This window comes from Natator depressus, chromosome 10 (assembly GCF_965152275.1).
Source record: "Natator depressus isolate rNatDep1 chromosome 10, rNatDep2.hap1, whole genome shotgun sequence".
NCBI classification, from domain to species: Eukaryota; Metazoa; Chordata; order Testudines; family Cheloniidae; genus Natator; species Natator depressus.
The window spans coordinates 65,524,722-65,541,604 of record NC_134243.1 but is presented as its reverse complement, the minus strand read 5'-3'; the positions used below and the strand labels follow the sequence as shown (position 1 = coordinate 65,541,604).

The 16,883-nt window shown below is 40.5% G+C and overlaps 1 protein-coding gene across 2 annotated transcripts in view; it reads right to left on the bottom strand.

Annotated features, from left to right (window-relative positions):
- PDE8A (phosphodiesterase 8A) overlaps positions 1-16,883 on the bottom strand; it is a 195,453-nt gene that overhangs the window by 31,181 nt on the left and 147,389 nt on the right. For both annotated transcript variants that reach the window (XM_074966413.1, XM_074966412.1), the window contains 8 exons: positions 15,523-15,580; positions 13,485-13,573; positions 13,152-13,230; positions 10,820-10,957; positions 4,246-4,334; positions 2,622-2,673; positions 2,481-2,523; positions 18-95 (listed from right to left, as the gene is read on the bottom strand). In XM_074966413.1, coding sequence (XP_074822514.1) covers positions 18-95; positions 2,481-2,523; positions 2,622-2,673; positions 4,246-4,334; positions 10,820-10,957; positions 13,152-13,230; positions 13,485-13,573; positions 15,523-15,580 — 626 coding nt within the window. The remainder of the gene's footprint in view (positions 1-17; positions 96-2,480; positions 2,524-2,621; positions 2,674-4,245; positions 4,335-10,819; positions 10,958-13,151; positions 13,231-13,484; positions 13,574-15,522; positions 15,581-16,883) is intronic.

Here is a 16,883-nt window from a genome sequence, read left to right as displayed (position 1 = left end):
CCACTTATCTAACATACCATCACTTCCTCTTGAGGTTGTGGATCTGACATCGAGCGATCCTTTCCTCCTATCTTTGTGTCGGCAAGTCTGAATATCTGTGGAGACATCAATGTTATACAATGACTGCAACAAAGGCTCTTCCCAGATTATATGTTAAAGGAAACTAAAGACAGGTAAAAGCTTGGTAGCAGCGGAACAACATACATAATGCTACAGTTGGTTGGAAAACAGCTTCTTAGAACTGTATTCACACTGGTCTTGCCATGGATGCTCCCACGTCATACTCTCTGAATGCTGCTCTTGCCTCAAGCAAAGACACAAAAGTAAATGGCCTTTGTGTAGAGGATCTAAGAGCACTGAGAGTCCTCTCTTAACCCACTGCATTGGTGCAGAGTGGTGTTCAGCCACAGCACTGCCAGTAATAGAGCTGTAGAAGTCAGAGGGGCCCTGAAAATCCATTACGGATCTAGAGAGACAAGGTGGGTGAGGTAATACATTCTACCGGACCAACTTCTGTTGGTAAGAGAGACAAGCTTTCGAACTACACAGAGCTCTTCCTTAGGTCCTATGGGTTTACACAGTGGTGAAGCTGATGGTCACTTCCCTATACCACCCCTACCAACCCCTCAAACTCCGGGCGGAGTCTGCATTGTCTTTAAGGCTACCCCCTGCACTAGATGTGTTTAGTGCCAGAGGCAGAAAGCATTTGGCTCTAAGGCAAGATAGAAACTTCAGTAGACAAGAGTTCTCTGATGTCTGAATATTCCACATCTTAGAAAATCACCATTAAATGGCTTCATGCAAGAGTTGTTGGACTGTACAAATAATAATACTTAGTAAGCCAACCTTGACATACGTATAGACATTACCTACTTAATCCTCAGAACAGCCTATGGGAGGGAGTCTGTTCTCCCTGTTTTACAGATGGGGGAACTGAAACGCAGATACAGTGACTTAAGTCAATAGGGCAATTTCTGAGCTCATTTAGGCCTACACAGTCCCACTGCATGTGGGTTAATTAGCACAGAAAGTGGTTACACAAGGATAACCGAGGACAGGGTTTGGCCCATTGCTTGTTTTTTAGTTTTAATTGACTCATACCAGTTAAATGTTTGTCAGTGAGCTGTGATTGCCTAAGGCAGGGGATGGGGGCATTACTGCTGAGTACAACAAGGAGCAGACAGAGAGTTGCAGTTTAGGACTCTAAGTGTGGGTGGACATACTCCTTCATCCCTTCAAAGGAACTAGTTTAGGCTGGGAAGATCAAAAGGGGAGCTGAATTATAAGCAGAGCCCAAGGGCTTGGCAGAGAGGAGAGGAGGAACAAAGGATTTATTTTAAGTCCTCTAAAGTGCCAATACTGGAGGGGCAAATCCCAGCACTGATGGGGTATGTGTGTCTGAAGACCACCAGGCAGCAGAGAGTAGAGTTAGACAGCAAAATCCCCCGTGGCTGCTTGTACAGAACGCCCTGGAGTGCTAGGGTATTGCTTTCTTCTGATTTACTCCCTAAGCTACCTCATTGTTCCCCCACACCCTCCAATGGAAGATGGCTTCCACCAGAGGCACATGAGGAATGTGGGTTTGATCCCTCTGCTTTTCTGTTTGTAGCAGAAAGTGGAATAGCATAACTTGGTCCCACACACCTCCTGCTTCAGGTGGAAAGGAGGCTAGAGGCACACGGGCTATATGGGTACCTTTGTTAAAATGTACTGCTGTCTCCTGCAGCACTGCCCCAGATCCTGAAGTGGCATTACTGGAAGCTGTAATGTTTGGGACAAATCCTGCTAGAATACTTCAGTATTTTTTTTAAAGGGGAGGAGGCAGTTATCCGGGTTTTAATTTAAATTAAATAAAAAACCAACTGGGAGTTTCCTAATCATAATTGTTCAGAATATAAACAGATTGATTTGGGGTTGAAACCACCCTGTAAACTCTGGAACTCTAAGGCCCATAGAAGCCCAGGCGAGTTTTGCCATGAACTTCAATGGGAGCAGGACCAAGCCCTAAATGATGTGCATTCATCATCATATCCATCCATGTGCAATATCCCAAAATAGCAAAAGCAACAGATCTCTAATAAAGAAGCAAAAGGTGCATGCCATGAATTATATTAGCCATGACGTAATTCCATCTAGATGGTGTCCTTGACATTTCTAATCCAGTCATAGAGATTGCATCAACTACACTACCTACAATTGGAATGTGAAATAGAGCCAAATGTGGTACCCACTCTTGGTTCTAACACAGACATGTTACATTTTCAAGGTTTGTTTGATTTATGTCACTGCTGAAACAAATTTGCCTGGCATAGATAACTCACATTTATTTTGTCTCCCCCAGGAATACATTTTATTGCTATCTAAATATTATTGTTTTCACTGCGCTTTGTAACCCGTGTCTGAGTCTGATCTTAGCGAATCTATCTAATCTTTTCCTGCATATATCCCATGCTTCTTGTGACAAAAATGCAATCACGTACCTGTCTGAGATTCAGCCTGAACACGTTCACATATTCTTTCTGCCTACAAATCAATAAAAGAAAATCCAGTTAATCAATTTCCTGATCACGCTGTGATATTTTCTGCTTAAACTAAAATGGACAAGTCACCTTTTTTCTTACCTTATTGTTGTCATTGCACAGTCTACTAATTGACACATAGTGTCTAATCTTTCTGTAGGCAAAAAACAATGCATTATTGTCGCACCAACTCCCAGCTCTGATTCACATCTAGCAGCATTTTAAATTTACAAGATCCATACTAGCAATAAATCCATCCAGAACAAATCGTACTCTGTGAGGGCATGGAACCAATGCAGTTCAGCTGCACTGGAGGGCAGGAGGGAGGGAGGGTGGGATGTGTGTGCTGTATAGCCATGCTATGTGGGCTCATTCTCTGCTGCTGCTGGGGGAAGTTTAGGTGTATGATGTGGCTGGTGCATCTGCAATGATGTAGGTCCAGACAGACAGACTATAGGGTTTAGGGGTGGAGCAGTCACCTAGGCTAGTACCATCCTAAATGCCTCCAGATTGGCATGACACTCCCTGTGCCAACCGCATTTGCTTTGTACTCAGGTAATGTATACATGAGTACGGGTCCATTTCCTTTGCTTTGTATCACAAGCTGCCAGATTCTTTTGCTCCACTGATGGAGAATAGAGAGTATGAATTACTACTGAGGGATGCCAGCAATTTAAAACATCCCACTTCTTCTGCCTATAAAGAGTGGAGTTTCCACTGCTCACTTAATTAACCTATAATGTTTGTTGGATAGGAAAGAAGTTGCATATAACCTTTCCTTCATGGTAAGACAGATCAACCTGAGAAGGAAGGGACATACAAAAGTGGGGGTTTCCGGAGGAACGTGTACTCTTATATCATCAAGCCCATTTTATTTTAATAACTCTGCATGTTTTCCACTGGCATCACCTAGGAAGAAGCATCACAACTAGCAAGTGATGATAATCAATGGAGGAACTGGACTGCCTGATGCTTCAGTAGAATAGGAGGAACTAAGGCATAAGGTAAGGTGCATGTTTGGAAAATTCCCAGAGAGTTTGGGGATTGCTACAATATGTGCCAGCTGGTCCCCCTTTCTTTACTGAAATTGCATAGGGGGACTTACCATAAATGTTCTAATAATCAATATTTGCCATTCTGCTCTAAACGTCCCAGTCAATGGCTGAATGGAAGTGCTGAAAAATGGGAATTTTGCCTGAGTAAGGAATGTTAGCTCCCTTTGGGTCAAGTTCACCTGGGATGTAAGTGTAAAGGACCTACACAGATCCAGTCGCTGCACCACAGAACCAGTCTGCACACCAGCCTTGCATAGGCCAGCATGGATGGAGATGACGGGAGGGAACACAGGCTCTAGGTTTATGTGACCCCTCCAGTGGCCTCAACACAAGGCATAATGGGAGCACTCACCACTCTATCCCGCAGGCTGGAATAATAGCCACAGGGAGCTTGGCCCAAACCCTGGCTCTGCACTGGGGTTTGGATTTCACTTCCCTTACATACAGTGCAATTAGCCGAGCATTATGTGAGTAAAGTGGATTTTACCCTGAGAACTTAAGTGGTGGATCTGTCCCACTGCAAGCTCCCAGCTCTGCAGGGATGAATTTCACTTAGAAAGCAATAAAGACCGATGCAAGACCCACTGAAGCCAATGGGAGTTTCTGACTTCATTGAGCATTGTATCATACCTCTAATACATATTGACAAGGTACTTAACTTTTGCACTTACCCTCCCTGTCCGATGACAGGTATTATCTTCACATTTTGTTGTATGCTATCTCCATTTTTCTTTTTGGCGTAATACATTCCTTGCCATTCCTGCAAAAGTAGTCCAAGGATAATTACATTCAATTAAGTAATTAACAAACATAAGGCTATTTTTTACAAATTCCTCTTCATTTATTACTGCCAAGAGAGTCAGGAAAAAAATAAAAACAAATCTAAATTTGATATATTTTCATTTAAATCTGCTTTGCAATCCCAGACCTAGACATTCATTCTTAGGGGTCGTAGAGGTAATGCATGTGTCAGAGAAACATGGACGCAGAAAGAAGAAATATGAAAGAAGAGGAACTGAAAATGCAACTGGGGCTGTGGGATCTCACTCCACTTACAAATGACTCACTCTTTTAGCTCATTGGAGAAATTATCCACCTCTCCAGAAAACTCAGACAGCCTCTCCCTTTGCCCAAGTATGTTATTTATAAAAACAAATTTAAGAAAATTAAACTCCAAAATAATTTCACACAATTTTGAAGCTGAATTCCAGAGACAGAAAACATGAGACATTTTTTGTATATATAATAGCACACTGACCAGCGAATTGAGGAGCATTGGTTGATGGGCTCCAGAGGAGTCCAACTCTGGAGGGGTTGAAACATGCTTACTTCTTGATCTCTGAAGTTAGCATTGTAGTTATAATAGATCCACACTCTTGGGTTTCAGGCTAATGGGTGAGTAGAGCTTGTCAGAAAATGCCTGGGGTTTTTTCTGCCAAACATTTCAACTTTTTGTCAAAAATCCAAAAAATGGAAAGCTTTTGGTTTTCAGGATTTGTTGGGTTTTTTTTTAAATAATAGTCAAAAATTTCTATGGAAAACAGAAACTTCTAGTGAAGGTTGCAGTTACTTGAAAACCCAATTTTCTGTCAAAAAATAGCTTAGATATAAAATTTTTGGTCATCCCTGGATACGATTTTCAGAAACTGACTATTTGCCCTCCTGTTTTAAACCTATATTTTTAAAAGGCATCCTGTTAAAAAAATCTTTTTTTATTCATTGATTCTAAAGACAGAAGGGACCATTATCTGATCTCCTGTATAACAGGTGGCAGATTTCACCCAGTTACTCCTATTATTATTATTTTCATATATCTAACTCAGCAACTTCTACTTAAAGCAGAGGCTGTTCTATGTATTGGGGAACAGAAGAAACTCCACAAGTGAGACTGGCACAAACAGATGTTGTACATCCCATATTTGTCCAGTAGAATTCTTTTTCTTTCTCTGTAGCTTTCGTCAGTCTTCTCCCACAACCCTGTCCCCATTCTGTCCGCTTTCTGTTCCACTGTTCACCTGACCTCTCTCCCACTCTCCTCTTTTTGTTCCTTTTTCCATAGCATAATGCAAAACCAATAACATTCAGTATGAAGCAGTCTGTGGACCCATGATATTTGAGTGGATTCAAAGTCATGCCCACAAGTTTGTCCATCCTAGCATAAATTTAAAGAGAAAAAGAGTCTAGAAAATCTGGGTCCAAGAGCGTCCAACAATGAACAACAAATTGACTGCTTACTGTATATGGGCGTCATCCAAAGCCCAGTGAAGTCACAGGGAGTCTTTTAATTGATCTATGCGTATGTGTATCCATGTTAGGGTGACCAGATAGCAAATGTGAAAAATTTGGATGGGGGTGGGGGGTAATAGGAGCTATATAAGAAAAAGACCCAAAAATCAGGACTGTCCCTATAAAATTGGGACATCTGGTCACCCTAATCCATGTGTACATACACATAGTACAGAATACTGTATATACACACCTACATTTATCCTTATATTGTAGAGAAACCAATAGACAGATGGGCCAAGACTGCACAGGCATAACTGAGGGTAGAATTTGCCCTACATTTTAATGTACTTTGCACTGGGGAAGGAGAACCAACAAGTAACGAATCCAGCATTCATAAGGACTGCATAATGACAAGCAGTGCGGGGAGGAAGTTGAGGAATAAAAAAAAAAAAAACCTGAAAGGTTTTTCCATGCATCTCTCTGAGAAAAGAACTGTGCACAACAAATTGGGAATCAAGCATAATATCTTCTCCCATATGTTGCATGAGGAATATAAATGAGGACTAAGCAAACATTACACAGTTCTATGCTCTTGGAATTAAAATGATACATAGCAATAGTTCCCTGACAACCAGGATAAGGGAGAGATGAGTAATCAATCTCTAAACCCAGATAATAAGATCAGAATATGCATAAAGGGATGAAGTCATAATGCACGGATTGAATAATTGTAGAGTTGCAAGTGCCTTCCCCTCATGTCAGAATAGAAGCAGTCACTAATGGATTTTGCTTCATATTCAAGAGGCAAAATTCACAGTTGTAATGTCTGAAAAAAACAAGAACACCTTGAAAGGTAACATGTGGAGGAGAAGGGTCAGAAGAATTCAGTTCTCGTCTAAGACAAACACCAGCCATTAGGTAAAGTTCTTATAAGGATATTACATAAACATATTTTAAGAACTCCATATGCTTTCTCCAAGAACCTCTGTCAGCCAGCTAAATAGAAAATATGTACCTCTCGACATATGCCTTCAACTGAGCTCATCCTTATGAATGAATTACAGTCCTAGAAATACGGTGTCACAGTCACTTCAGCGTGGCCTAATGTTCTGGTGTTAAAATAAAGACTAAGAACGTCTGGTGTAAGTAGAAAAGAAAGAATCAATAACATCCTTGATATGATAATCTACTGCTCTACTGATACCTTTGGAAGGCAATGCTTCATTACCCAGTAAGACACCAAAGCTCATTGTAAACCAAAGCTCAATGTCAAGCACAAAATCTTCCACAATGTGATCTGAGTCCAGGGAAGGGCCACTGAGTTTGGTTCGTTTTTCATATAAAATTGCACACAGTGTGCACCCTTACAAACTACTCACTTGCCTTAGATAACTAAATAACTTCCCCTATAGTTTGCAGGATATATATTCCTCTGTGGAGTAACTTTCAAGCAGTGAGAGAAATTGGGTGCCTTGTCTGAATTATCAAAAGGCATCTCATGAGGGCTGGTCTACACTACAGCTTAAGTCAATGTAACTTACGTCACTCAGGGGTGTGAAAAAGACATCCCCCTGAGCAACGTAAGTTACATCAATCTAAGCGCTGTCCGCAGAGACACTATGTCGGTGGGAAACACTCTCGCTGTGGTGTAGATTTGTCCTCACTTTATGAAAAGTGAAACTATCTCAAATAAAGATTTTTTTGTCCCAGATCATAGGGATCAGATGCAGCAAAGCTTCTAGTCAGATGTGATCAGCTAGTTCAGATTTCACCTCAGTGGATCTAATTTGATTCATTCAACGAGTTAAGAATATGCAAGTGTTGTGTCTTAATTTCTTAAATTCGAACAGAAGGAAAATGCCCTTTGATAGTGCTGGTCTCTTGTGAGTACAGCCAGCATACGTTAATCAAAGACATCTTTTTACTTGGCTCTACAATATCCTTCCTGATCACTGTATACTGCATGGATTGTCCAAGTCTATTCGCTAAAACATCCCTTGCTTTACTGTGTAAAATGCCAATCAAATACTGTTTGAAGATGCTAAACTTGGCCACAGATTAATGTTTCTCAACAAAGGAGTTAAAATACTCAGGTGTGGATGAACAGGCATAGATCCATCTTGGATCCCATTGTACAACTAGAAACATTTCCCCCAAATCTCTGGCGCAGCTCTATCAGAAATTCTGGTTTGTTACTGTGTTTGTTATGATACCACGTAGTCTCAAACTGGGAAGGGTTCGTCTCATCATGAGATAAGAACTCCTACTGCACAGGTTTTTGTCTGGGCTAGAGAAATTGCTTGGTATATTGTAAGCTAGTGTAATCAAGTTACAGTGCTCACATATTTGGTTGCTAACGGGAAGCAGGTTTTTTTCATATGTACAAAGAAATCACAAACATGGAGGGAGACAGATAAATCAAATCAGATTTATCTTGACACAACCAAAACTTTTTGGAGAATGTTATTCCTTCCGGACACAAGTTTGTTTCAAATTCTCCTGGAACAATTCAGTATAAAATACTTTCAAAGTATTGTGATCTTTCAAACGTTGAACCACACAGTAAAATTGCATCTGCAAATGTTGTCTGGAAGAACTCTTTTTGTGTTAGTAGGTAAAATTCTACATTTTTACAATCTCTGTAGATTACAAACTGTTAAGTGTCCCAATGGCAAAGAAGAAGACATATGTAACAAATACAGATCTACATCGAGGAGAGTTCAAGACCTTCCAGAAATGCAGGCTTTAAAGTTTAATATCTCACTAATATTCACAGAGGGGTGTCCTGAAATCAGAATACTAAAACATGAAAATCTTGACAGCTCCATACTTAGAGGAAAATATTACTCAGTATTAGTTGTTGTTTTTTACCATGAGTAGTCTAAAAATACATTTCTGTTAGAGGCATTTTTGTTATTACATTAAAAATAATTGAAAATGTGATAATTGGATATCTTGAATAGTAGATGCTGTAGTCATGAGGCCCAATAGAACTAACTGATCTGTATTCTTAACTTAATGACCACCACATAATGGTATCAGACCTGTACCACGTGCCTTTATTTGGATGCACCTTCACAGAGGCAACAGAACTGTGAAGTACCATCATTTTAGCCCTTGGATGTCTCTTGGATCCGTTCCAGCACTCCAGTCAATATCCAGACACTTGACAGTTTCATGTTCAGATGCACATTCCATCTGCACAGAGACACATCATTGCCTTTCTAGACGAATACTCATGTTACTACCTTGATGTACACAGTGTGACTAATCACATCTTTGTGTTGGTGCCTTGATGCATCAATGCCTAGATGTAAATAACACTAGTAATTAATTTTAACATCTCACCACACTGTCAATAATGTGGTGTTTCCCAGCAGACAGCTAGTGTGACCCAATTAGCTACCCTGACTCAGCCTTGTGTATATGCCATGGCACATCTTTGCAAATGCAGCTGATTCAGAAAATTCCTCATGTTACCACCATGAACAGTGTCTCCTTAGACAGGGTACCATGACATATCTTTTCACTGGCCTCAGAAGGCATTTAGGCTTTGCTGTCAAGATGCAAATGTCAGCTCCGAGACATACTAGGATGCACACTCACATAGTGCCACAACAATAATACAGTCAAAGGAACACCATAGTGCTATGAGGCAGTCTGCAAAATCTCTGTTATCAACCTCCATATCCGGACTTTGAAGCCATCTGACTTCCCTGCACTTCCTTGGTGCAACAAATATTTCTAATGGAAATCCACTAGCGAGTTCCTTAGTCATTAGAGAACTACCTCTCTAGTGGAAGAAAAGAACCTGGCAGTTGGAAGCTGATATGTCCCTTTAGGGTGATAGCAATTACATGCCTCTCTCCCAAGGTTTCTAAATTCTGAGCTTGCTAATCAGCTACAATGTATCATGTTGAAAATGGAGTGTGGTTCTGTTAATCTACTGGCCACTGGACAACTTGTTCTTTCATATCAAGTTACCTTATTTTCCTTATTCTCCACCTCCCTTTTAGGTTTTCACACCTTTTGGTGCATGCAGCATATGCCCCACATATGTAAAGCGAGTAATACACATACATGTAACACATGCTACATAGAAACAACACAAGAGAGTGTTTTACTCTCTTACTTTTCCATGCAACTTAACTGAAAGTAACCTTTACAAAAAGGAAAATGTAATTCTTGATGAGATCCAAACCTCTTTAAACTCAGCTCAGTTCCCATTCTAGAAATGCATTACTCCATCTTATCACTTTCTTACACTATACATTGCACAGCTTTATGTTTTGACAATGTCAAAAACATTTTTTAATGCTGATAAGAATTTTCCCACCAATATAGAATATTTATTGTTCTCAGAGATTTCTTTTAATTGTTTTTCACCATTATTAAGCATATCAAATATGGGATACAACGAAGGGGCGCATGGGCACATATGTACTCGGACAAACACACCTACACAAATTGGATGAGAAGATTTAAATCATGTGGGATTCATTTCTTTAGCATCAGTAAGATTGTCCACACCCTCAGACCCACAATTTAAAGCATTTGGAGTTACAACAATGAGAGTGAGATAACACACAAGATTGGTTTTTAATGCAAGTGAAATAGAATCTACAGTAAGGAGCAGCGCTCCAAGACCCAGTGCAGCAAAGTACCAATGGGAGTTGACGAGTATGTGGCTCTCCTCTGTACCTTGCAGGATTGAGCCCATAATTATTGCAGTTGAGAGGACTAGACTAAGCCTGCTCCCACTGAAGTCAATAAGATGAATGCGATTGACTTCAGTGGGAAGAGGAATGGACCCCAGGTTAGTATGTTATGTGCCAAATCCTGCTGGTCACAACTAGTCTCATTGACTTCAATGGGATTACTTGTGTGAGTAAGCAAACAACACAGGTTACATACCTGTAAACTCCTTGTTGTGTTTTATGCATGGACAATTATCACTCATACAGGCAGTGTGTAATAATATCATGGAATGATAAATGATATTATACGGCTACTTACCTTTCCTATCTTTATGCAGGAATTAATAGTATCTAGGAAATCAGCTTTTTTTTCATTTATAGGCACTTCAGTTAATTCCTTTCCTATTAATTCACCTATCTGATAGCCCATCGCTGTTTCAAATGCAGGATTTACGTACTGTGAAATAAAACCAAAGCTCATTAAACAAAATACTTAAAGGAAGAAAGTCAAGACAGACCTGCATTTTGACCTACCTTGTAAATACCTAATGGTATGTTTACTAAGCTGAAATAAACGTCTTTGTATGTATTATTCATAAAACATACACTTCAATTTTTTTAGCACAACAAAACAAAAATCCAGTCCAGAAGCCTGGCGCTCTTACAAAACAAGCCTGTGTGCGCACATGAGCAGAGAGAGGGGGAAATATATTTTGTTATGGAAATACAACATAGTTTTGCATTTCTAAGAAGTTATTATAGACAACAAATACTCTTGAAAAATGAATCCTTTCAAACTGAGACCAATCTCAATGTTGTGAAAGACACAAACAGGATGACGAGATTTTGTAGGGCAGAGGAGTATTAACCAGTAATGTTGCTAAATTCTGTCTTTTCTTTATATGAAACAGCTAAGGACTGGGAGGGGGGGTGTCTCTGGGCCCCCCACAAAGCTCAAGAAAATGGGCTGCGTGAAGGGGAATCTAAGAGTGCTGGGAGGCAGGAATCCTTATCCATAAACTGAAGGTGCTTGATGATGGGCGGGGGGCACAATTTAAAGGTTTGGCCCCATCCAACAGCTTGAGTCATGTCTCCCCAAGCACCCACCCCCTCTTACCCTCAGCGGCCCTTCCCTGCAGCTCCCAGATATTAGCTCTGCATGGAGAGGTATTGGCAAACAGCTGGGAGCTGCAGGGCAGGGCCGCTGCTTTAGCTCTACAGGGAGAGGCAAAAGCAGCGGCTCTCCCTGCAGCTCCCAACTTGCTGGCTCCAGCAGCTGCCATGCAGGGATGGAGCCTGGCAGCACCATGTGACTGAGCGGGGCCAGCAAACCCTAGCAAAAATGGGGGGAAGGGGGCATGTGACCAATGTTCCCTCTAATTTTTCACAGGCCGTATGCGCAAAAAATTTCTTCTGTGCAAATTTTTGACAGGCCGTGTCCCCCCAAAATTTTTCTGTGCAAATTGTTGTGCTTCTGTGCAAATTTTTGTGCGTGTGGTGTTTCGCTGTGTGCGCGGGGTTTAGGATCTGTGTGCATGCGCACACGCGCACAGCTTGGAGGGAACAGTGCATGTGACCCCCATGTTTCCCCCCCACATGTTGCTTTCTGACCAGCAGGCTGGGGGCAGTCTTGGGGCTTCAGGCCTGTAGGGCGTGCCTGCCGGAGCTCACGGCTTCAGCAGGAGTGGGGCTGAAGCCCCAAGCTCCAGCAGACACACCCCGGCTCCTGAAGTCTGAAGACTGTCATATGTAGCTCAGATGGTCAGTAAGTTTAGCACCTCTGATTTATAATAAAGTTCATCCATATAGGCTGGCTTAGTGTATTAGCCTTTCAAGAGGGGAGAGCTAGGTTCTGTCTATGCTGACTTTAGTTTGGGAACTAGGGAACCATATTCAAAAATATAGTTCCAACCAAGTCAGTCTCTAAATCAGTTTAGCAAGTGAGTGTACATGGAACAAACAACTTCAATACCACATTTTAAAAATGTATTCTAATCTTGTTTAAACAGAGTTCCAATATGATTTGGCTTCATCCACGTTAGCTGGCCACACCATCAAAGAAACCAGGTTAACAGGGTCCGTGTTCAAATTTAGCTCAAATTCAGTTCCTTAAACTGGTCTGAGCCCCAGTGTGTATAGAGGGATGGATTCAAGTCTTCAAGGACAATGAGCTTCAAGGAAATGAGTTTTGTGATTTTATTCTAGTCACTTGGGGACATTTGCTAAAACTTGACTAAAACTTACACTCAGGGGCCTTGTCTGCACTTGGAATTAGCTTCGCTTGCAGCTAGGTTTTAAAGAAAAATTAAATTAATTTGCAACACTTTAGGAAAAGAAAGTTTATAAAACCGTGGCTGTGTTCACCAGCAGTTATCAGCAACATATGAAATGAGCATCACAAAAAGACTGAGGGCCAGATCTGCAGCATAACCTCAAAGATTACTTATTTTTTAAAATGTACTTGGTTTATACAGGATATTTTAAACTGAGGAAATTGTAAATGAGAGCTGAATTCGTCTCATCTGTTTAGAACTATTAGGTCAGATGCTTGAACCTCTTTTAAAGAGAGAGTACATATCATTGTGGATGAAATAAAATTTAGTGAACCCACAGAACAATATTTTATGCTTATAAAAATAACTAGAACAAACCTGTATCACATGGTCTTCACTTGTGATCTCAATGGCTTCTTGACTTTTCTCGAGTGCTGTAAATATTGAATTACAAGCCCTTGTAGACAGAAAAAAACCCAATGAATTAGATTTAATTTACGTGTCTCTTACAATCTATATAAAATATCATACAAAGAAAAAACACAAATTCTGGCAGGAGTTTGTGCGTTAGGGATTAATAGGGACATACTTCTTTGGCTAACTAACTTTCTATAATGAGCATCCATACAGTAAGAAGAAATATTCTTTTTTGGATGAGAATAAATTTGGCCTTTTTTATTGTTGATGTTTTCTCGAAATTGGTACAATTACCTTAGTTTAAATTGTGCCCGCACTTCTCCAAATTCCAGCTGAATTAGCTCATTGTAACAGGCCATGATATTGGAATTTTCTACATATCTCTGTAAATGAAAAGTTAGAAAGTTGACTTTTCTGTCAATAAAGATATGCTGTTTTAAAGAAAAAAGAAATTATGAATGACAGCAGGGATGCATAAAATTAACACATTCACAAGTAAAGAGCTCTAGAGACTTTTATCAGGCTGGTGCATTTCCTCCAGGTGTTACATTTTGAACAAAGCAATAGAAAATAAAATTTAACAACAAGATAAAAACAGCATGCTGTGTCAATGTGACTATCAACAAAGTTAATAAACAGGATCAAACTAATTTCTGTTAAAATTATTTGTCTTCATGCTGTTTAGTTTAAATAACAATTAAATCATATTGTTAATAAAAAAAGTCAAATTTCAACACTAAGTTTACATGCTGTTTAGCTTTCTAGGTCATAATTTCCTGGATAGAAACAAACAATGTTACAAACAAACAAACAAACAAACAAACTGTTACATGACAAAATATTAGCCCTTGTGTAGTGTGTATTCATTTTGGGCCTGATGCAAGGCCTAAGGAAGTCAACAGAAAGACTCCCATTGACTTTGGTGGGTTTTGATTCAGACTCTTTATGTGTTTGGCCAAAGGGCTTTTCTACACATGAACCTGTTCCTGATTAACTGTTCCCAGATAACTCCATGGGTGGACACATATTCTGTAATAAAAGTGCCATCTTCCTATTTAATTTAACCAAAGTGGGTTAAACTAAACAGGTACAAGGAACTCTTATTCCAGAATAAGCCTGTCCATGCATGGAGTTATTCAGGAACAGCTGTTGCACTTCAAATACATCCCCTACTTTAATCAGAAACAACTTCCAAGTGCATTCATGCTAAAGTGCCACGGACTTCAAGGGGAGTTGACGAGGAGTAAGAATTGCAGGAATGGGTTCTAGAAAGATAATGCCAAGGCTGTCAAGCTCCTAATCCTGAAAATACTTGAGCACGCTGCAGAACTTTACTTATCTGAGTAGTCCCTCTGAAGTCACTGGATCTACTCAGATGCATAAAATTACTCCCATCCTTTAGCATTTGCAGCATTGAGGTCTAACTACAAATGAGGACAGGGATGCAAATGCGCTATGACAGAGTAGTAAATAAACTAGTGAACATGCACCATGCGTCTCACTATAAATCATGCACTTTTTGTTCCATTGTCAGCTTAATGTACTGAAGAATCCACCTAACTTACACACTAATAAGCACCGAGCCTGCTTAATTGGGATAGTTGCCAGGGAACAGATTCAGTGTAATGCATTCCAGATGACTCTAAACCAGTGGTTCCCAAACTTGTTCTGCCGCTTGTGCAGGGAAAGCCCCTGGCGGGCCGGGCCGGTTTGTTTACCTGCCGCATCCGCAGGTTCGGCCGATCGCAGCTTCCACTGGCCGCGGTTCGCTGATCCAGGCCAATGGGAGCTGCTGGAATCGGCGGCCAGTACGTCCCTCAGCCCGCGCTGCTTCCAGCAGCTCCCATTGGCCTGGAGCAGCGAACCACTGCTCTAAACCACTGCTCTAAATAATAGATAAGAGCACCTGATAATGTTTGAACCCCGTTTACAGGTGAGAATTTGTATTTGATAGCATCAATTTCCCATAGGATGTTCTATGTTCACTACAAGTTACTTCCCTGCTCTGCTACCGTATGGCTACTAATGGGTCAGTCTGGCCCATATATACTTATGAAATGAAGTGTAATGATTTTAAATTTCTTTTAAAATCAGCATATAAAGAGTCTCTGATAGTTAGGATGATCTTGGAAGTGTTCATGTTTCTGTTTCCATTGGGATATGCTAGCTCAGGAGGAGACAATACAGAACAATGGACTACAGAAGGTGAGGCTTTGCAGACTGGACTACTGACAAACTGGACCACTGAAAACCAAACTGCAACACAGCTTCTCATAGTACATCATAGTTCACACATTACAGAATGATCCAGGGGATGACAATACATACGCACCCTTGTGAAGCCTGCTGCAATCAGTGGCAATATTGATGACTCCTCCCGATCACTATGTCTGTCAAAACAGAATGACAAAGTCAGAAATGCTTCTTTTGCTGATTCAGTCTTGGTCCCACAAAAGAATCCTTAGCAGGATTGCGGCCTAAAACACACACTATGTAGCCAAGCATTACAGTTTTGTTATTGTAAATCAAATACACTTCTTGTGCTTTGATAAACATCTTGAATGTTAAGTTTAATTTTCAGTAAATGTTACGTCAAAATTATCATTTCCATTTTCAAGTATGCTCCCTAACTTTTTTGCAACACAAAAATCAATGCTTCATGCCAACAGACTTAAGAAATCGCTTGACTAGTCTATGTTTTTCTATACTCGACTCTTTACTGTTGTTGCTACCCTTGGCTAATGGAAAATATGGGGAAATTGAAAGTTGACATGGCCAACTGGTTTCAAAAGTGACTAGTGATTTTGGGTGCCTCAAATCTTGGATGTGTAACTTGGGACATTCAGTAGGGCCTGGTTTTCCAAAGTCAGGTGCTCAGCACTTTCTGAATATCAGGACTCTTTAAGGTGTGACAAGGTGGACACCCATAAAAAAAGGCACCAAAATCACTCATTATTTTTGAAAATCTTGGCCATATAATCTTTCAATATTTAAAAAAATATGTGTATATCTTGGGATGGGGGAAGTTGGAGGAATGGCAATTGTTTTAGGTTTGGTTAAAAAGTATATCAGAGGTAAGGGAGGCTGGTGAAGCAGATGATGTAATTGCTTGCATTTAAATAGTTCTTCTGATTTGAAAACCTCAGGGCACTCTAAGTGGGTATAATTCCTCTCTTTTACAGATGGGAAAACTGAGGCATAGCAAAATTAAGGGAGTTGCCCAAGGTGAGACAGAGTCAGTGGCAGATTAGAGAATAGATTTAGGTATCTTAGCTCCCAGTGAGACAGCTGCTGGAATAATGTGCTCAGTTCTGGTGCCCAGAATTCAAGAAGGATGCTGATAAATTGGAGGGGGTTCATTGGCACAAAAGTGTTTTTTCTACAGTAAGATAATTGACACATGATCAATAGCTCCCAGTAAAATCCTAAATGGACATAAGGCATTTGCATTTACTGTCAGGTTGCTAGGCGAAGTCAAGCACTATATTTCCTGCCTGTGGCTGGCTCACTTTCTTTATCTTGCGCTAAAAGTCCAGTGCCTTGTCTTGCCACGTTCTTACGGTGGGATAGCTAACACGTGTTAGTTATCCCATGGTAAAAACACACCTTTATCTTTGGTCAGTGAAGACACAGCCATACAATGTACTATTCAGTAGAAAATCGGTCCCATGGCATGTCTACACTGCAATGGGA